This window comes from Cydia pomonella, chromosome 18, assembly GCF_033807575.1.
Source record: "Cydia pomonella isolate Wapato2018A chromosome 18, ilCydPomo1, whole genome shotgun sequence".
NCBI classification, from domain to species: Eukaryota; Metazoa; Arthropoda; class Insecta; order Lepidoptera; family Tortricidae; genus Cydia; species Cydia pomonella.
The window spans coordinates 6,995,928-7,017,629 of record NC_084720.1 but is presented as its reverse complement, the minus strand read 5'-3'; the positions used below and the strand labels follow the sequence as shown (position 1 = coordinate 7,017,629).

The 21,702-nt window shown below is 36.5% G+C and overlaps 2 protein-coding genes across 6 annotated transcripts in view; one reads left to right on the top strand and one right to left on the bottom strand.

The window, feature by feature from the left end:
* The window catches only part of LOC133527995 (protein disabled), a 44,097-nt gene extending 30,457 nt beyond the window's left edge, over window positions 1-13,640 (bottom strand). Inside the window, exons 1-6 of one of the 5 annotated variants that reach the window (XM_061865229.1) lie at window positions 13,250-13,640; window positions 10,093-10,180; window positions 9,805-9,901; window positions 8,564-8,778; window positions 6,298-6,441; window positions 1,543-1,689 (exon numbers count right to left, since the gene is read on the bottom strand). In XM_061865229.1, the coding sequence (XP_061721213.1) occupies window positions 1,543-1,689; window positions 6,298-6,441; window positions 8,564-8,778; window positions 9,805-9,844 (546 nt within the window). In that variant the 5' untranslated portion in view covers window positions 9,845-9,901; window positions 10,093-10,180; window positions 13,250-13,640. Of the gene's footprint in view, window positions 1-1,542; window positions 1,690-6,297; window positions 6,442-8,563; window positions 8,779-8,946; window positions 9,471-9,804; window positions 9,902-10,092; window positions 10,895-13,249 lie in introns of those variants that run through there. The other 4 variants (XM_061865230.1, XM_061865232.1, XM_061865233.1 and 1 more) reach the window with 4 other exon arrangements.
* Window positions 13,641-17,429: 3,789 nt separating this feature from the next.
* LOC133528002 (N(6)-adenine-specific methyltransferase METTL4) lies at window positions 17,430-21,400 on the top strand. Its single transcript, XM_061865242.1, has 6 exons — window positions 17,430-17,754; window positions 17,838-18,064; window positions 18,137-18,265; window positions 19,035-19,209; window positions 20,836-20,998; window positions 21,241-21,400. The coding sequence occupies exons 1-6, from the start codon at window positions 17,560-17,562 to the stop codon at window positions 21,378-21,380; spliced, it is 1,029 nt and encodes a 342-aa protein (XP_061721226.1). The 5' UTR covers window positions 17,430-17,559; the 3' UTR covers window positions 21,381-21,400.
* The last annotated feature ends 302 nt before the right edge of the window (window positions 21,401-21,702 follow it).

The following is a 21,702-nucleotide window of genomic DNA, read 5'->3' as shown; positions in this document are numbered from 1 at the left end:
GAAGAATAAACTAAGTCTTTTATACGAACATTTTTGCACAATGTTTACTTTATATTTCATGCCCTCGATCATAACCTACGTTATGCAAAACATCGCCAAAAATAACAAGCCGCGCCGTCTAGGGACTGCCTTTGTACGCAACCTGACTGCCCTTTCATAATGACTGCATACGTTATAACAACGATGATCCGTACCCTTGACAATACCCGACCTTATTATTTGCACGTTAAAGTGTAATTTGCAATGATGTTAATAACCGAGTCATAATCTGAATTGTAAGTTGAATGTACACCAAGCAGGTTTGAAGTGGGAAAGAATTTGTATAGAATTACGAAGTACTGGTTTTTGCGTGCTGAGATGTTTTAATAGCTTCAAGTGTAATTGCTATAAGAAGAACCTAGCAATGTATGTTTTTTTTATAATTTATAAACGTAACAAATCGATTCACAGTCCACCTAAACATTACGATAAGTTTTTTGTCCTGGCGTCTGTCAGTATTAAACAACAATTTTTTGTTCAACTGAATAAAATAAAGACGCGAAATTCATTAGGTAAGTAAGTATACATATGAGATACCTGGAGAAACCAAATTTTAGGAAAGTAACATAGACAAATAGTTAAAACCCCTATAATGGAACAGGCACCAGTAATGGGATGGTATATGCCTGTCCTGTAAAATAAGTATTTATTATCACATTTTAAACACTGGCAACATTTTACCATAAACAAGAGCCATAGAGCTGCTAAAGTTTGATTTGTCATTGATTATTCTTTGTTTTAAAATTAATGACGCCATATATCCCATGACATGTGTTTTAACTCCCAAAAAACATAGTTTTAATTTGTTAATAATATTGAAACCAATTGCAGTAGCTTTCATTAAATAAATAAATACATTAAAAACATAAAGGACGAATAGGACATTCAACTTTTAACACATATAGTGGTAGAAATTTTACAGGTGCCGAGTAAATATCAAAATACTCCAAATTTTCTCTTAAATGTCCCATCGGCACGGCACCAGTCGTTAACATAATACAGCCTGTAAGTATAAACTGGCCAACTTAAAATCTTGAGCTGGAATTACATCCTAAATGAAATAAATGCATCGTGTAAATAATTGTTAGTTAAAATTAAAATAAAATATTTATAAATTAATTATTGTTATGTCATTTTTAATGTAGTATTTATAACGTTATTGTAATTTTTTATGTGTATTCAGATTAATTTAACATTCTACGTAGATATATAATATTAGTTTTATGCTACCAAATATGACATTACCGTTAAAATTTAAGAATTTATACTACCTATTAAGTAGCAAACATTGTGGTTGTATCCAAAAATAATACAAGTTCATTTTTTAATGTTCTTTGTTCTTATAACTACAGGAGTTTCTACACAAAACTTGGCTTTATTATACTTCAGCGTCATTGACCAATTATTGGCATCTACTTGGAGCGCTGTCACGCACGCCATCTATAAAACCGATGCCTCGAGTACAAGTATATATTAGTGTAGTATATGTAACGTAGTAATTACCTTAGATTTAACATCGGTGATGGTGGAGGTGTGTCTCACTAGACTGCTGGTGACGGATTTCCCTTCGAGCTGCTGTTTCGCTAACTCTATCTCTTTCTTCTTCAGCTCGAATACCACTTGGAACAGGTCACGCATTGCTATGACTACCTGTGGAAGATAATTATTTGTTTAATGAGTGTTACAAACCGAGAGATAATTTTTTTATGGAAATGTAACATAACTTACAATTATAATTCTTGTATAATGATGTAATAATTTCCTTTAAGTATATTCAGCTCGAGTCACCTGGCCGACCATCAACGAGAATGAGCACCGATGCGCGTGTTTTTTTTTTCATACGGGAATACTTGCTCATTAATAGGTAATGACAACGATCAAACATTTCATAAATATCTGTTTCAAAGCCGAAAATTAATACTGCATGATATTTTTCGATCATTTGCGTAAATAATGATTTTCGTATGTAAGAAGGATGTATTGACTTCTTTCAAATCAATAGATAACAATAAGAACGTGTATGTTCGCTTTTTTGTCACTTAGCATGTTCGTTATAATTCGCGATAATTTTTTTACGTATACTGACCACGATGTAATGTGCCAATTCATATCTTATTGCAAGAACATAAGTTCCACTGATGATCACTTTAGTTTATAAGAACATATTCAGGTGTTTGTATATTGAATAATAATATATGTACGTAATGCTTCAAACGTAAAAAATCTATGAGATTTAATTACTAACCGAAATGATTGCACAAAATATCATTTAGAAAACTCATTTCAAGATCAATATCTTCAAAATCATGATCATAATTTCGATGTTACACTAATGTGTGATTTGGAATGACAGCCGCTGACGGTTACTTTAATTTCAATTGCTCATATCACGTGGGTATTACTAAATTAAGTGCTTCCTCGTGTGGGATTCCGATACATAAATCATATGCATTTTCATGCACATAATTAATGCAGACTTTATCTCAGAGGAATAAGAGTTATTATTGAATAGCCGAGCATTTGTTATTCCTAAAAGTACTGCTAATGTACTTGGTCTTTTTAACCTCGTTTGATCAGATGATATCATAAGCTCAGAAAAGGAAACGGTAATTACCATATCCTTTGTTTTTTTTAATGCAATTTTGCACTTGGCTTTGTACGTAGTTTCAACAAACTATGCAGACTTCTCAAAAAAAAATTACCAATCAAAACCAAATCTTAATAGAATTGGGTACTTGACACATGTTGAATATTATAACAAAATTTAGTTAAATGGATAGAAAATGAGCCATTTATTATAAAAAAGTGGAATTTAAAAAATTATACTGAGATTATAAGAAAGTCGCAAAAAAAAAAATTTTTTTGTCCTTCAAAAATTGTATGACAACTATATACATAAACGCAATATTTCAGGGTCAAAATGGCAATTTCCTTGATCTTCCATACATTTAGGTCAGACTTATATAATGTGACGTCACATCATGTTATCATTTTGTTAGAGGCGTTTCAATCGTCGAGTGCGAGCGTCAGACTTTAACTCTAATTTCTGACCTTTGTGTTGCTTAAATGCCATGAGTCCCATATAGACATTTGATCCTCAGGAAAATCAAGATCGTTTGACATTATTTACAAAAAAACTGTCAAGTAGCCAATTGTAGAGATTCAAAGACATACTAACATTTAACTAATTCTACGGATTCCACTCACATGTTTTTAGTCACTCGCGCGACATGTTTTGGAGAGCCTAGGTCTCCTTTCTCAAGCCCTAACAGTGCGAGCAGCGTTCACGACTCCGTGATTCGCGAACGAGTGACTAAAAACACGTGAGTGGAATCCGTAGAATTAGTTAAAGAGTTGTGTATTGTAAATTGCAGTGCCCTTATAGGGTTCATAGCTCTTCATTATTTTGATCCTATTGTACCTTTTTGGACCTTTTGTACCTATGAAAGCAATTTCATTTATGCGAATAAAAATTGAAATAAAGTATCATCTGTTTGGACTGATTATTAATTATGATGGCCAAAAATTTAGGATATTTTCTATTTATTTCAAAAACACTGAAAGGGTGGAAATGGTGTCCTAATAATGATATTGCCTATATGAATGTCCAATTCTCTTTTTACACGAGTAAGTACTTAGATTACTAAATTTTTCACAATATTAAACTATCATAGTGAAATACCTACTAAACAATAAAGACAATGTTTGCCTGTACTAAAATATCGGTAATACGCGAAAAACTTGCGAAATACATTCTACTTATTTCGTTAATAAAATCTCTCAATACAACGTTTCGAGTCACCAGGAAATCAGGAGTAACCAGAATTCTAGCAAAGACGACATCAATTTGTTTTATGTTTTCTAAATAGCCTGAAAATTTTGTTTTGGTTGGTGCCATCGTGTGCCAGGTTTCTTAATGTTAGACTGTTTCAACTTTTAGCTGCATTACCCAGACTTTAGCAAGTTACAAAGTGTACTTGCATATTTTATGCATGAAAATAAATGAATAGTTGTGATTGTGATACACGAAGTTCGATGGTCAAAATTCGTTCAACACAACTAAATAGATATTGCTCTATTCTAAAATACGGGCGATTATAGTTTGGACGGTTATCACACTGGATGTGTTTCGCACATCGCTCCGCAACATCCCGCTCGCAAATCGGAACGACATGTGAATCGCATCCAGTGTCATAACCGCCTAATTCTACACATTTTTCTAGCTATTTGATTTTCTCGGTTATGGCCTCGTATTATTTGGCATTGCTTTGAACCACACATGCCTACAGCCATTTTGTTTTTTACAAAGTTTTACACTATTATTGGCCCGGAAAAAATTACATGGTATTTGCCAAAACCCCCTCTCTCCCACGTGAGATTTAGTGAGATTTGACTTGACCCCCTCCAAGGTAGGCCTCACGTAATTGACGCCCCTTAAAGCCAAATATTGCTATCAAATATTACCACAAACAATAATTACTACTACAAATAATAATTATAAATTGATATCTTACAATATTTACAAATTTACCAACATAGGCTCACGAAACTATTAAATAATCCGCCATAATCAACATACTAGATATAGTATGTATACACCGTGTTTTTATTCAATTCCGTTAACTTCGGGGTATCGGTAAGAACGTTTAAGGAAACTAAATGGCATAGTTAAGTTTAAACAAAAATATTTTTTTTAATAACATTTTAACAATTTTTATAAAAAGTATAAAAAGTTGCATATAGCGTTATTGTAACACCGGCATTACATTTAACTCAACCAAACAATTGAAAATTGTGACATATCAATGTCATTTCTATATAGATAGTACTTACGTTTAGTAGCAAATCTATCAACTTGTATTAAACACTAATCAATATGTGAACAGGCCTTAATTCAAGTGTACACTCTCGTAAAAGCCTTATTAGATAAAAATTAATAATGGAGTTAATTAGAATACCGGTGTCTTTGAGAAAGTTACTTCATTTAAGCATGCACCCTTGAAATTAACGGAAATAAAAAAAACACGGTGTATAACGATTAACGATCGATTTACACATTTACTATAGAATCTTAAAGGCCATCTTAACGCTCCTTGACCTCGCTCACGCCTCCTTCGTAATGCCTTTTAGCTAAGTAAAAAAACAGTTTCGGCCCTTCGCTGATTCACATATTGTAAATGTTCATTTAAGTGGACGTTTCCGTTAGTTGCATTAGCTATAATAGTACATTACGATACAAGTGCGAAAAATAGGAAATTCGAAACACAGTTTTACAGTACATATGGCCCTTTAAATGTTCGACACAGTAACGTAATAAGTATGCTAATTTTCGCATTAGTGCGGTAAAGTAGCACCATATGTACTGTAAAGGAAATAACAGTTTTTTTGTACAATAACTATTGTAAAACAACAACAACAACATATATGAGAATTTGCAGCAAGCGTATTTTAACCCCGACTAAGTATATTTTTTAAATGTACATTGCCCTGGCACAGAATCAGACGGGTGCTCATAAAAAGGTCGTTAATATAAAACGAAGCCAATTTTCAGATAAATGTATGAATAAGAGAAAAAAGGCACTTCAGGGAATCACATACACTATACAGATAGTTAGATGAATTTGACTCACTTCCTCTTCCGAGTCTCGAATTTACTACGAACAATAGAATCTGTCACTTATAATGAGTTACCTGTTCAACATCTTAGACCAGATCTTTGATAACTAAGTATCATTTTTTATAACATTTCTTGAAGGTACTTTTAATTAACCATTTAGATAAAAGTATAGTTATTTATGGAATGGAGAGTTAAATATCAGAATAGAAATTGTATAACAAATCAATTTAAAACCAAATTTCAATTGCTTACCGTAAAAATATTTAAAAAATCGCACGAAGAAAGTAAAATGCTCACTTTTTAAAATAACAATTACCCTCTTTCAGAGCATGAGAAATGAAAAATATTTTTGCCTTATACATAACGATTTAATAAATACAGAAAAACACATATATACCTATGTCTTACATTTTACTTCCATCCGACATCCGATATCGGATCAGGCAATGTGAAAACGTTCTAGGTCTCTGCCTACTTTCCTCGCTACTTCGCATACCACTCGGCGAGTGTGTAGCAGGGTTAATATGATGACAGCTATAGAGATACCTGGAAATTTCTATGCAGAGGCCTTCCTTCACCTGTCTCTACTACTTCATGTATGTCGAGTGAGACAGAACAATAAACAATGATGAACCACTTACTTGACTAGCAGCTTTATCAGTCTTAATGCCGAAGAATCGGTGGCCAGTATCAGGAGCGCCGAATATGTAACCGAACGCGCGCGAGTCCGTCATGTCCTGGGCGATGAAGGAGATCTTGTGCACCGGATGGTGGTACAGCGAGTCCTGGGGAAATGATGGAATTTTAATAAAATAAATAAATAGATATTGAACATTTTTAGACATGGTAAGCTCAAGAAGGCTTGTGTTGTGGGTACTCAGACAACGATAAATATAATATATAAATACTTAAATACATAGAACACACATGACTCAGGAGCAAATATCCGTGCTTATCACACGAATAAATGCCCTTGCCGGGATTCGAACCCAGGACCATCGCCTTCATAGGCTGACTACACACTAGGCCAGAACGGTCGTCAAATTTTATCATAACATTGAATTAAAAACCATAAGCTCTGATTTAGGTGGTACAGTTGCCATCAGATAGGTATATCGGAGCGGCCAAGGTGCTCACAAATATCTGAACACGCCTCTATTGTCAACGAGCTAGAGTGCGTGTTCAGATATTTAAGAGCACTGCGGCCACTCCGATATATTCGATAGAGAGGTATTTGATCGTTCGGCTGAATATGATGTACCTCAATAGTAAGCAATGTAACTAAACTCGCATGCGAGTTCGCCCACCATCTAACTGAGCCCTATAAGGAGAGTACAAATAGTAACCCTGATCTGACCATTCGTAGACCTTATGTGTTTGCAATAAGATCTATAAATTGTCAGTATTTTTTTGCCCTAACGCACTAGGGGTTAATCATGTTTACATGTGTAGGCGGTTTGGTAAAGCGTCTTGCCGCTTGATACAGCGGTTAGTTTTATTACCCTTGTACCATCAGGTTCAAATTTGCATAGACAATTTATGAATGATTTGATTCACAACTTGAACCCTACTGTACCTACTTAGCGTGGACGACTTATAACCTCCACGAAACCTAGCAATGCATCGAGGTTACTCATCGTCGAAAGGGTCACAAAAAACCCTAGGACATACGTAAGTGTTCTGCCTAGTACACTACTTGTTCATAATCTAGCTGCCAGAGGAAAGAACCAGACATTCTTCTAGATTGAAGATTCTATCAGAATGTATCCGGCTGTTTCTTCCATGCACGCCTTAGACAAGGGACTATCTCTTATACCTAGATGAAAGAGGTGTTTGTTTAGTGTGTTGTGTTGACACGGACGAAATGACGTTAGTTCACCACAATAGCGGCGTTCCACTGTTTTGTGAGTTCAGTAAATACTCGTACAAATTACATAACCAGTACATACAAAAATAATAAATGCACAAAGAAAATTCTCTCCGCGTCGATAGCATGGCTAGTCACCTATTCCTGTCCACGAGCACATAGCACTAATACTTGCCTAAACAAGCTACTGTAATGTTTATATAGTTTGGTGGCGTGGTCCTTATTGTAATTAACGAACAAGCATTACGAATCGTTCGTTTATTTTAGTCCGGTCAGGTCAATGGTCCAATTCATATTTAGTCACCGCACGTCCTAACATCAAGTTGCAATGCAATTTTGTACTTTGTCGTAATTAACATAATTGATGAAGACTTCAATTACACTGGCGGTTAAAAGGTTAATGAACTCGTGTTTGTTCTTTCTATTATTGAACATGGACCTACACTCTAAAGAAAATTAACACGTAGAAAAATATAAGGCGCTGTTACTGTTATAATTTTGTCGGGGCTATTTCTATTTAATATTTTGAGTTATTCTAATTTGTACTTTATCGACATACAATATGGCATTTTTCGTGATTAGGTATTATATGCGAGTTAGAGTACTTTGACTTAGCAAATGTAGAAAGCATATCCTCATAAGTCAACTGTCAATAAAACATTTTTAAGATTTCAGATAAGAAATATACCAGTGGAAAAGTATAAATCATAGATATTAACTGAAATCCTGTTGGTTCTTATGCTAGATCCAGATGATGTCTATTGAGGATCACCACATCCAAAAATGACTTGTTAGATTACAATCGGTTTCAAGATCAAGAGCCAAGAAAAGCAGATTTTCATATTCTCCACAACGACAGTCCATTTGTATCGCTATTGTATTATTAGTAGGCATCAGAGTAAGATTATATTAGTAGGGTAAGGTATTATAATCGATATTAACATTATTTTTATATCGACTCCATAGCTCACTATAATCTTACCGTGCGATGAAAACTCCGATGACTAATTATTAGTTTAAGAAAATAACAAGTAACTTACGCCAGTCTTGTCATCCCGCAGCCTCAGGCCGTCAATGGCGACATGCACCTGTATCCGCTGTTTGTGCTCGCCCGCCGCCCGGATCGCCATCTTCAAGTCCGCCAGCGCCTCCTGGCACATCCTGTCCCCCCGCGCCTCCGGCACTTCCAACACTCCGATCAGCTTCGCCCGGAACGACACCCCCTCGCCCAGGAAACGGCCCGGCTCGTTCTTGTCTGTACAACGCGTTTTCCATTTTTGAAATCCGTACCCGTTCCTCAAATTGTCTAAAGCGAGCGTCATTTGTTTTAAAAGTTCATTCACTTGTCTTTAACGCCGAATACAAGCTAGGTTTAAAAAGCAACACGTATCACACAAAAACAACTGAACATAGCTGCAGCTACCTTTTGCGAATAAGTTTTTGAGTTCTAGCTTTAGCGTCATTGTTTATTTTTTTAAACAAAGCTACGCGAGTGGAGTGCAAAATAAAAGTGAGCCGCTTGTCCTATTTCTGTCCCTGTTTACCGTGCATCATTCCCGTTAAATTGAATTTCCTGTTTTTAAAATTAGAATCGGGACTCGCCGGGACCTCTCGTTGCACGATACCACCATTAGGTGCAAAACTATGAAGTAACCGACAAAGCGAAGAAGTGTAGAATGTAGCTAGAAACTACATAAAGATGTGGCGTCATAATAGTCTAGAAATAGTTATTATTTGCGAAAGAGCATGCTTTGTTAACTCGTTATTTACTCCTACATGTTTAGTATTGTAACTATTGTACTAAGCCGCGTAGTTGAGATGCCATTAGTAGCAGTAACGTGTGAGCTCTATAATGTTAATCTACACTCTACCTAGACAATTACAATCATTTGTTTCATTTGACAGTATCATATTTGCAGAGGTAACAAGCAAACAGTTGTCATATGCATTATCTCCTACTCTTGATAACACTTCTTTGAGAGAAGATAAGTATAGGGATCTGTCTTGTGTGCGCAAAATTATCATAATATATGCTCTACCCACATTCAGGTGTTAGCATAAGGTCTAATTGCTTAAAACAATATACAAAAATATGTGAGAGTAGTGATGGCTAGCTGTGAGTGTTTTCATTCGGAAAACCAAACAACGAACACAGTTGTAGGATTAATCCTGATCAGCTGATCGACCAGCTGTTCCTGACCAAGCATTAGACGAAGAGGCGGACAGTCGGACAGAACACCATGCGAACACACAACGAAGCACGATAATGACAAGTACTTACCGAACTGCCTCAAGAGATGCTGGAAATGACACACCTGCATATTGCCCTTACTAAACGTACTAGAGTTACTCCGCCGCCGCTTGCCGCCTCAGACGCTCTGTCCAAATCAGGGATTCACTAATTATGACATGAGTATAAGTCGGAACGCTTAGGGTGAATGGCTTCCATGCTTACAACATACATCGCAAAATATAAGGAAAGCTTATGTGATCGGATTAACATTTAGCCGCTATCTAAAAACACCGTTTAAATAAAAAGATAGAGCTGAAGCGAGATAAACACACTCACATTTGCAAGGGCTGGTTTTCTTACGAAGGGTTTGCATTGGAAAGTCAGTCGGTAGCTTGTGATTGAACATCGGTAGATCTTTAGATCACTGAAATGCAAGCAGCACTGTAATGCACTCCACGCGGACGTTATATTTTATTGGAGGATTCGCTACGTGATTTATTGATTTTTATAAAGACGGGCACGTTTTCTGTCTACAATTTTGTCGCGGTCTCTACTTTCCATTACGAATAATCCCTTTTTCACGCGAGTGTTTACTCTTTGTTAGACTATTCGTGTATTTAGTGTTTATAAATTTTGTGAGTTATCTCGGGGCGCGATGGCCGGCACACGGGCGAGGGTCACACACACTAGCGCGCAGCGAGGGGTGCGCACTAACACACAGACCAACCCTTGATCAATATTCGTACCCTACTATGCAACTTTTATGGTTCCCTTCGAGTTTGACGTGCGATGTTTCATGTTGGTGAAAAGCTTCGTTTTGAATAAGGATTCCTGCTGGATGGTTTTTTGTAATAATGTAATTGTTTAAAAAATTGCTACAGGAAAAATAGAGACAGATAAAATAAAGGAAAACGTGGCTGGAAACTAAATTCCTATTGGAAAATTGAAATTGAAATATGATTCTTATTATTTAATGTTCACTATGTACGTATATTTTATGTAAACTAAACATTACTTTTTACCCTGAAATATTCTGTTATGTGTTTTATTGATAATAACATTTATTCTTATTCTTACATAAGTAAGTAGGGTACTTAATCAATGTTTTCATGCAAGGGTTGGAGAATAATTTTCTATAAGCTGACTTTCACAGTATAAATATTTTTTAATAAGGGACCCTGTTTTATACACAGAACTGTTATAAAATAAATACTGCCTTGTCTATGTTTGTCTCTCTCTCTCTTCTTCCTCGCATTGTCCCGGCATTTTTACCACGGCTCATGGGCCTGGGGTCCGCTTGACAACTAATCCCCAGAATTGGCGTAGGCACTAGTTTTTTACGAAAGCGACTGCCATCTGGCCTTCCAACCCAGAGGGTAAACGATGTTTTCCTTCACCGAAAAACAATGAAGAAATGTTTGTCTAGTAATAATAAAACGCCTAGTTCTTATGGCATAGTTAATGTATGATATCAATATTATCAATACAGGAAATAATTATTCTCCTTCCCTATCAATCATCAGTTATGTCTAAGACTGTGAATAATATGTTTATTATAGAAAATACACAATTAAGCACTTCATAACTTTGAACTGTACTGTTCACCCCCAAGAGTGGCGAGTCAGAACTTTCAGTGGGGTGCAGTTATTCCTCCCAGTATACAAAAGGGGTGTAATGATAAAAATTTTGAACCCCTTGGTTTTTTCGTTCGCAAACAAGCGTACGGCCCGCCTGATGGTAAGCAGTCTCCGTAATCAACCTGTCAGTAATAATAAATTGCAACTGTTTTATAAATTTAGAAGATTCATTGTCAACATAAACACATCACTTGACTCAGGCGCGGATACAAGATTTGGCTTAGGGGGGGGCCATTTTGAGAAAATCATATATTTTTGCACAGAAAATAAGGTAAAAAAAAATGTTACTCAATTTAGTAATGTGAGAGCCAGGGTTTTAGGGGGGGGGCATTGCCCCTATGGCCCCCCCCTTGTATCCGCGCCTGACTTGACTAGTAACTTTTGTGGCTCTTGCAAGTTAAAACTACTTAACATGACCTTAACATTGAAAGAATTAACTAAATTACGGACACACCCAAACAATCCTAATAGCACCTATAACTTTACATATAAAACCACATCATTTTTTGTAGCCTGTTTCACAGAGTTCCCTAGACTTCCATTTAGCATAGTTAATACTTTCCCGACAGCAGAAACATAGTTATTGTGCAATGTGGTAAATATAGTTTTGAATGCATATATCGTGTTAGGAATGGTAGGATACAATAAACTAGAAGTTAGAAGGGAACTGGGGCTAGCTTCATATATATTTAAGTTGTTACGAGGCAAGTTGTGCAACCCTGGAGTCCTGGCAGTGGTGCGTTTGAACGTAAAAGATCGGTATGTGTGGCGGTGGCGGCGGCCGAGCCTGCTGGCCGAGCCACGCGCTCGAACGAAACTCCTTCGCCAGGCCCCCTTTACGCGCGCAATTCGGACACTTAATCGAGTAGTGATCGAGTTAGATTTGTTTCTTTGTTCTTTGAGCGTATTCACAAGGGCCACGCTATATGTATTATGTTACTGTAGTTTGTAATAATCTATTTACTATATAACTATGTAATTCTTTTCTTTTGTGTGTCAAACTCCATACTGTCGAATTAGGATAGCCTGTAACGATGGTTGTGTGTATGTAATAAAAAAAATATATATATCACAGTTTAAAGTCCAGGGTCGATAATGATCTTCAATGGCTAATAAATAGGTCTGTCAATAAACAGTCATGGCTTGTGTAAGATTGATAAGAGAGTGACATAATATTTTAATTTTTCTATTACTTATACTTATTTGGGTCACTGAGCCAATGAAGTAAGTAAGTATTAATTATAAAAGGGAACCTGACTTAACAATCAACGATTGTGACATTCTCAATCTAAAGGTACCACATTGTTGCTTGTCATAAGGATGCTCTGACAGTTTATTTGTATAAAGATACAAGCAAATTTTGTCTTTATGGTAAGCGACAAAGTGGTGCCTCTTGATTAAGAATGTCACAATTTTTTATATAAAAAAATATTTTTTTTTTATGTTTTAAAATTTATGTTACAGTTTATTATATTCCTTAATATATGAATTAATCAATCATGTTTAAATGTAGATAAGTGTGTTGTTTTTTACAAGCATGGCTAAAGGGGACTAATGCAAAAATTAAATATTTGATGGTGGCTGTACAGGTGGTTACTATTTTTAGTTTTTTAAATGGATGATATGTTATTTTGTTGAAATAATACGCCATTTACACTCAAATAATTAATATTTGAAAAAGTATCAAACTGTTGCCCTAGTAGTGTGTAGGTAAAGTAGAATAACTGATATTTATATCCCAAACATGAGTTATTTTGATCCTAAATAATTATTATTATGAATACAAATCGCTAATAAGAAAAATTGCTAAATATTTATATTAAAGTGAACTTCAAAATACTCAATGAGTACCTTACCTTTAGGTGTCGTCATTCCAATTTTCTTAACGAACTCAACTTCACTCAAACGTAGTTTTATTTATTGTTTAGCATATGAAAATATATCTTTTTAAGCTTATAACCGGTTGTTTAATATTCTTGTACGCTTCGCAAAATTCACGTTGTATGATATCTTACTATTTATCACAAATTGTTTTGGTCTGATTGCAGGGTAATAATTGTTCGTTAATATTTTATTCTGTAAGTAAACACTGTTTCCATTATTATGTTAAAACTATAAAATTTAATTTATATTAAATTAAAACTTAGACGAAGATACGTCATGTCGGCTGAAAAATTTAAATGACATGCATAGTGATGTGCACTCAAATAAATAATATCTAATATCGACAACATTGGGGGCCACATTGAGAATCGTATAATATAAATAAGCTTTTGGCAAAAAAATCATTTTTGATAAAGCTATTATCGCTGAAATTACTTTCCACAGGCAACTAATACTCATCGAGAGAATAATAATAATAATAATAAGCCCGCAGGGCAGCTTGTGGCGAGCTGTTGGGGTGTAACGACCCCACGGACCCGAGTGTTCCCGAGAGTCGGTCAGGGTCTCCGTCTCCGGCGTGTCTTCGTCGGTCGGAGTGGACCCCAAGGGGACCCGCAGGACTCTCAGCTCTGGCTTGCCTTCATTGGCCGTTCAGAGAGGAATCGTTAGAGCTATAATGCTCCGGGGGTGGAAGTGAAAGATGCATAAGACGCGAGTTGGCACAGTGGCTGTTATCAGCCACTGGGTAGAAAGCGGCGCACACCTCTCGACACCCCTGAGCCGCTCACACCGCTGTTGCTCCTGGTCGTCTTTACGACGGCAGTTTCAGGGGCCCATCTAGTCAGCGGCAAGTCACCGCCTGCCTCGATAACGAGTTTAAGCATTGTTATGGCAGGTGTCCGGATCTCTTTACAATAGCCCAATCTTTTGACCAGCCAAAGTTCAACACCATAACCGGCCCTTTCTCCACTTTATTTACAATAGCCCCTACACCAGCTGGGACCGATTTACGGGCATCTAGTTGAGCCCGTGAATGGGTTCTAGCTGGTGTATTACATAACATAAAATTTGTCTAAAAGGGCCTCTGCGCTGTTGGCTTCGGCCCCACGCATGCCTCCCAAAGGTCCGGGACCCCATGGTCCCGAGATATGGAAAGACATACAAATAATAATAATAATAAAATACTTTATTGTGCACTACAAAGAAATATACATGTTACAAACAAAAAAAAAAGGACATAAGTAAGTAGGTAACAACAGGCGGACTTATCGCTAAAAAGCGATCTCTTCCAGACAACCTTCAGATAGCGATTCAGTGGCTAGAAATAAAGTTATTGGGCAGTGCAAAACCACATAAGTGTAAAGTTTATAAAATAGGTAAATAGAAACTACAAACAATGAGAAATAAACTACATATATTATATAGGCAACAATAATACACTACATATACCTACACAAAATACATAAATACATAATGAGTAATCAAGCAAGAGAAAAATAACGACCAGGTAAGAAAAAGATATGAGTGTAAGGAGCATGACTAAGAGAGAGATAAATAGTGTTCTTTTAGACGTTTTTTAAAAATGGGTAGGGATTGAGCACGTCTTATGTCAATGGGCAAAGCATTCCACATCCTTACAGACTGGAAAGTGAAGGATTTGACGTAGAATTTAGTAGACGAACTAGGAGGAGCAAGAAGGAGATTCTGAGAACACCTGACAGACGTAAGAAAAATAAACCGCTTTTTAAGGTATTCAGGAGTATTGGGAATAAATAGAGTGCTATAGAGTAGAGACAGAATATGAGTATTACGTCGGAAACGGATCGGTAACCACCTGAGCTGTGACCGGAATCTGGAGACATGATCAAATTTCCGTAGCCCAAAAATGAAGCGAATGCACACATTTTGAAGCCGTTCAACCTTATTCAATTGCTCTTCGGAGAGATCAAGATAAGAGATGTCGGCATAGTCTAAAATAGGAAGAAGAAGCGATTGAGCCAACGCAGTTTTAGTTGAAAGTGGTAAAAAGTTGCGGAGACGCCTAAGAGATCCCACAGCGGCAAAAATTTTACGACCAACTTCATTAAGTTGCGGACCCCAAGAAAGAGTACGATCCATAATCACGCCCAGATTCTTTACTTGGGACGAGTACGGGATCTGAACTCCATCGAATAACATAGGGGGCAGACTCTCAAAGTTCACCTTAGCTATGTTCTTAGGGCTACCAATAATAATAGTTTGGGTCTTCGTAGGATTAACTCTAATTCCATAGCAAGAGCTCCAGTATAAAATGCGTTCTAAATCAGAATCTAAATGCGTTCTAATACTGAAAACCCCAAACCAAACATAATTAGGTTGCTTTGTTTTATCACAGAGTTGCTATGGTCAGCTCCTGTCTCCAACATCAGATCATCTCGCTGGTACCATAACATTGCATTTTCACCGAAACCGGGAAATGAGTCAAATTTAACTTGCAAGATTTTTTGTTGTTGACATACATAGATAGTTACATTGCAAGTTAAATAAAAGCCTGTAAAATAGACCAATTTATTATTTAGGGAGTTAAAACTACGTGGCCTAGTGAAGATAAAATTTTCTTGTTTAATTTCTTTATCAACGTTACAAAATTCTGTCATCTTTTGCTAATTTTCTTGTTTAATTTCTTTATCAATGTTACAAAATTCTGTCATCTTTTGCTAATTTAACTAATAATATTAATAAATGTGGACTGCTTTGACTATCGAAAGGGAATCTACGTGTTGACTTCGGTGCCGCGCTCGCCTACTAAATGTTCGGAATACCATTGATCTGTGTCCGTATCCGTGTACGGAAAATATATATGTAATAATTATAAAAACACAAGCCGAGTGGAAGTGTTAACACAGACTGCAGACTTATCTAGGACATTATAACCTTTGGGTTTTTAACCTTATTGAAATTATTTATTAAATTATTGCACAAAAAAAAATCTTACAGCACAAAAGGCGGACTTAAAGGCATTCTCTAATGTTAGTGTGAAGAGGTTTGATTATCAATCGACTCGAGCTTGACATTCCAATTTCAAATATAGAATCTCAGATTTGAATTCATAGACATTCAAATCTGAGCATTCACTCTTCGTCCAACTGTCTAATAGAAAATTCATGTAATTATTATGTAACTGTGTTACAATAATGTTGTGATATTCAGAAAGTACCTTCTAATGATTTTACTAGATCTCCAAGGACCTCCATAATCCTTCATCTATCAGTCAACCTTAAGGCTAAGCAGAGAGATTGTAAGCGGTGCTACAATTACAACATTGCATTTTTGGCATTGACGGAATTCTTTTAAGTTGTTAAAATTAGAGTGGCGAGGTGGATGTAATAACAATAATATAAGGTCAACTTGAAGCGAGCTGTTTGAGAGTAGCGACCCCGCGTACTGCTGAAGAGTTCTGTCACCCAACAGGTGAGTAGGTGGGTACTTAATATATAAGTGCCCGAGTTGACTACATGTTTAAAGTCCAGTGATACCTCTCTACCGTCCTTGAGCCATAGACCTAGTATTTAATATAGACGTGCCATTCGCGTGTGCCCGTGAGAGACAAAACATATATAAAATATAAACATGTGCGCCGAAATTAAAAAGATGTTTTAAGATTCCTGACAACATGCCATACATAACCTGCGTAATTTGGCCGGGTTATTTGTTACTCACCAAAAACCATACTAAATTCATGGTGGAAAACAAAAAAATATGAGATTGTGACAAGGACAAACTGCCACGGTCACCGTCTGCCGAAAATATAATTTGAACATGGCTGGACAGACTACCGCGTGTCTAGAAATTCTATACCAAATTAATAGGCAGTCGTCTTATATCAAATAGCCCAATATTTACTCCATATTATACTACTCCATCGCTTTCACCCACAAGCCTAGTTGTTTTTAGATTCCAATAGTGTTACACCCTGGCAGGTGCCTTTTTTTGGTAATATTGTTTTAATATTCAAGACTCTTATCGATATAATATTCATGGTACAACACTAGTAGTTTGTCAAGCTGTTTAAGGCAAAGTTTATATCGCTGATATATTCATACTGCCTGTGTTACGAATTTGACACTGACAGTAATTTGACAGTAATCTTAATCTGTCTGTTCAACACCTTGATGGAGCCATAACATAACACGAAAATTGATTGATTGAAGTAATCTAAGATATTATCTTGATTTGTTGTTCAATTTCTTATTTTTCTTAATAGCCCGAAGTGGAAGTTACGAATTTAAGCACTCGTAAAATAATGAGCGTTCTATACCAAAATAACTGTAATATATTAATAGATCACAGTAAATACATTAATAAGATTTATAGTAAGGTTTCTTCCACTGATGAAAGTTATGCTTACGAAATTAACCCGTGTTTGTTTACTATAATTATTGAGAAAGAACTACCTAATAAAAAAAGAAAACTACAAAATCAAGTTTTAAATGAAGAAGTATGTTGTTAAAAAAAACTATTGAGTTATTCATGTCTAATAAAAGAATTCATACAATTTTCACGTTTCATTATTTATTTCAGTCTTCAAGAGTGAAAGATATGTATGAACAATTTTTAAATAAGCTACCACCAAAACTAAACCATTTTCCTGCAGCGAAAAGCAGTTCAAGTGAGGTGCGGGATCTAGCACAAAAGCTATTTGAGGCGACTGTGTTTGAACATAAAGGCATTAATGGTGGAAACAACTCTGATTCCGCACTTATATGTTCAGTTAAGGATAACCAATACCTTATACCGCCTAATTGTAGGTAAATATTATAAATATTTGGGTGCAAAATGTAAATTATCTATAACCTTTGTAACTAACGTTTCATTTTCAGATTCTATTGTGGATCTGTAAAGGAGCAATGTGAAAAACTGAATGGCAATAATTTTGACATAGTGGTAGCAGATCCCCCCTGGTGGAACAAGTACATAAGGAGGCTGAAGCATGCTAATGACAAGCTCAGGTTTGATTAACACATTCACTGCCAGACAAAAAACGGTGCACTACCACAGAAACCAGTGGTCTATAGCTGCATACAAAACAACCCGCCTAGCGGGTTGAACAAAGTTCAGGAGCGCCCACCAGGTGGGTTCCTGGCAGTGAATGTGTTAAATTATTCTTATTCATTTAGACAACATATACCATTATCCATCATTGGAAAAAGTTTAAATCTTCTTTTGTTTTCAAATTTGTTTAATTAATCAACCTATAACCACAGAATAAGTAATAGTTGTCCCGTACAGAAAATAAACTTCATACAAAACCGAAGTTTGAGAGTGATTCAGGGATGAATCATGCTGTCCCTTTCTAATGTATGGCACTATCCCTTTCGGCTATTTAGGGATGTCAAATTTCAAGTAATTATCTTATCTCTGGTTGTGCATGCAAAGGGACATTAAGCTGTGCCAACCACAATAATTGCTCGGAGCAATGCTGAGCTAAGATAACAGAGCTAAGAATGCCCCAAAGGATCAGTTTCGCCCATGCTATCAAAGGATTAAACATTATAAACAAATATAAAACACCAAAATTAATTTGTATGTTAAATTGATGTCATCAAAATGCTAACTGTATACTAACTTTTAAAGTGACTCCTTTGATATTTTTTTTAAAGTCAATTTTAGTTTGTTATTTTAATAGTGCCATATTTCTTACTTAAAAGATTACAACTAATAACAAAACAAAACTTCTAAGACTTACCTTTTAAATTAATTTGCCACTCCAATTTTCAGTTACTCCATGATGTATAATGAAGACATTGCCTCCATACCCATGAGGAACCTACTATCTTCAAACTGTCTTGTTGCCATGTGGTGCACAAATGCACCAAGTAACATTGCTGCAGTTAAAGAGTTGATATTCCCTCAATGGGGTGTGGAGTACTTGACTACTTGGTACTGGTTGAAGGTATGTTAATATTTATGCAAAAAAACTTTGGGAAAATATAGGGTAGGTGCTATAGTTCGTGTCATCCACGATGACGCGCAGATTTGTCAAATCTAACTTTTAATAACATGACAATACGAGTGGGGATGTCACGAAGATTCGATTCGCATATACGAATATTCGCATGATTTTAAACATTCGCATTCACATCAAAAATTCGAATCAGAAATGAGGAGATCCGTAGACGAACTAAAGTCACCGACATAGCCCACCGGATTAGCAAGCTGAAGTGGCAATGGGCAGGCCACATTGCACGCAGAGGAGATGGCCGATGGGGTCGAAAAGTACTCGAGCGGAGACCACGGACTTAGCAAGCGCAGCGTAGAACGACCACCCACAAGATGGACAGACGACCTTATTAAGGTCGCCGGAAGACGCTGGATGTGGGTCGCTTCCAACCGGTACATGTGGAGGTCCAAGGGGGAGGCCTATGTTCAGCAGTGGACGTCTTATGGCTGAGATGATGATGATGATGATGATTCGCATCAAATGAATCGAATGTTTTGCGAATGCGAATGTGCGCAGGTTGCAGGTGCACACTTTATAACGTTCCTTTCTACTTTAGAATTTGTTTTATGTACTAACAGATTTTTTTCTAATTAGGGATGATAACATCTACATATTCCTTAACATTCGTATTCACATTCAGACATTCGCTTCCTGGACATTCGGATTCGCATCGCATTCGAATACAACATTCGTGACATCCTTATACCCTTAGTGTAAATTTATTCGATAGCGAAACGTGACGTACGCGTTTACGTTAAGTCTCATTTTGTATGGGATTTTGAGTTTCCAAAATGTCCCGCTTGGCGCGCTGTTTCTAAATCCCATAACTATAAAATGAGACTTAACGTAAACGCGTACGTCACGTCACGCTATCGAATAAATTTACACTAGGGGTTCTGAATACGAATCAACGCACGCATCGTCGTGAATGACATGATCTATATATTTAGATAAAGCACCATCTAGTTTGTGAGAGTTTTAAAGGGCACTGTACTATAAACTATAAGGAACTTTGAGAAAATGTAGGGAAGGGTTATTTGCCTACAGCACCATCTAGTGATGTATTTGGGATGGTAAAAGGGCATTGTATTTCATAATACATGTGGTTAATGCTAATCCCTCGTATGTGTAAGCACTGATCAGTGCGAACGAATTTAAATTATATTGTATTAAGCAATGAATTTAAATTCATGCGCACTGATATCAGTGCTTAGACGTGCTTAAACTTCATTACCCAGCTGTAAAAGTTCATACCTACTTGAATGGAATTTAATCATGAAGTGGATATGCACTGTTGCAAATCACTGTAGTACTGTACTTCGTTTGTTTAATATATTGTACTTAAAAACCTGTCACATTTACATAGAAAACTGCAGCGTAACAACACTAGACCCTACTCATAGTGTTGTGTTCCTGCTGGTGAGTAAGTTGCCAGAGCCCAACAAGGGTGCGGAGTGTTAGGGTCGGCAACGCGCATGTAACACTAGGCTACGGAGACTGCTCACCATTAGGCGGGCTATGCTTGTTTGCCATCGACATAGTGTAAAAAATTTAATACCATTATAATGTCTTCCACAGGTCACTACTGATATGGAGCCGCTATGCGACTTCAGCACTGGATGCAAGAAGCAACCTTATGAGAGAATAATTTTAGGGAAAGTTGGAGAGATCACGGTGCCAGAGGACCAGTTAATCGTTAGCGTTCCGAGCGCTTTGCATTCGCACAAACCTCCGTTATTAGGTAAATTGAATTTGATGTTTTGAGGCACAGGCCGCCTGCTAAGCTAGCTTAGCTAAACCGACTTGAGTACTTTCAGCTTACCAGAGCAAATTGTATGAAGATAAAGAGCTCTTGTTGTTACTTGACTTGTGAAATTTTAGGAGAGTGATGTTGTATGACTAGGTTAGGTTAGGGACAAGTTACATATATCACAAACAAAAACAAACCTTATCTCAAGACACTAAAGTTCAATTTAATTTCAGAACTTCTATCGCCGCACGTAAAAACAAGCAAACCTCAAACACTGGAGTTATTCGCGAGGTACCTTCTACCAAACACGACCAGCGTAGGCTTCGAACCGCTTAAATGGCAGCATGTCTCACTGTATGAAAAAGTTAGTTGATGAATAAAAGTAAAAGGTAACATTTTGTTTTACTTTCGTCTTACTTTAGCGTTGGTGTAGGTTGCATCGTGAGTAATTGCTTCAGAGCCCAGGGAAACTGGAGTTTGTCCTCAAATTCGCTCATTAGCAGTTGAGTAAAAACGTAAGTAGGTAGGTACTTACCGCAACCCTTGGCCGCTTTAGGCTGCCGGTACGTTTTAGTAGGTTGACTTAGCCGGCAAGTTAATGTCTATGAAATTATTACAGATTGTATGTATTTATTTATTTTAAACTTTATTGCACAAATACAAGTATAACGTACAATAGGCGGACTTGAGGCATT

Excerpts from the sequence above, each read along its gene's own strand:
- LOC133528002 (XM_061865242.1), top strand. The coding sequence starts at position 17,560 with ATGAGCGTTCTATACCAAAATAACTGTAATATATTAATAGATCACAGT. Across the intron at positions 18,065-18,136 it reads CTTATACCGCCTAATTGTAG|ATTCTATTGTGGATCTGTAA; the intron begins GTAAATATTATA and ends TTTCATTTTCAG. Across the intron at positions 18,266-19,034 it reads CATGCTAATGACAAGCTCAG|TTACTCCATGATGTATAATG; the intron begins GTTTGATTAACA and ends TCCAATTTTCAG.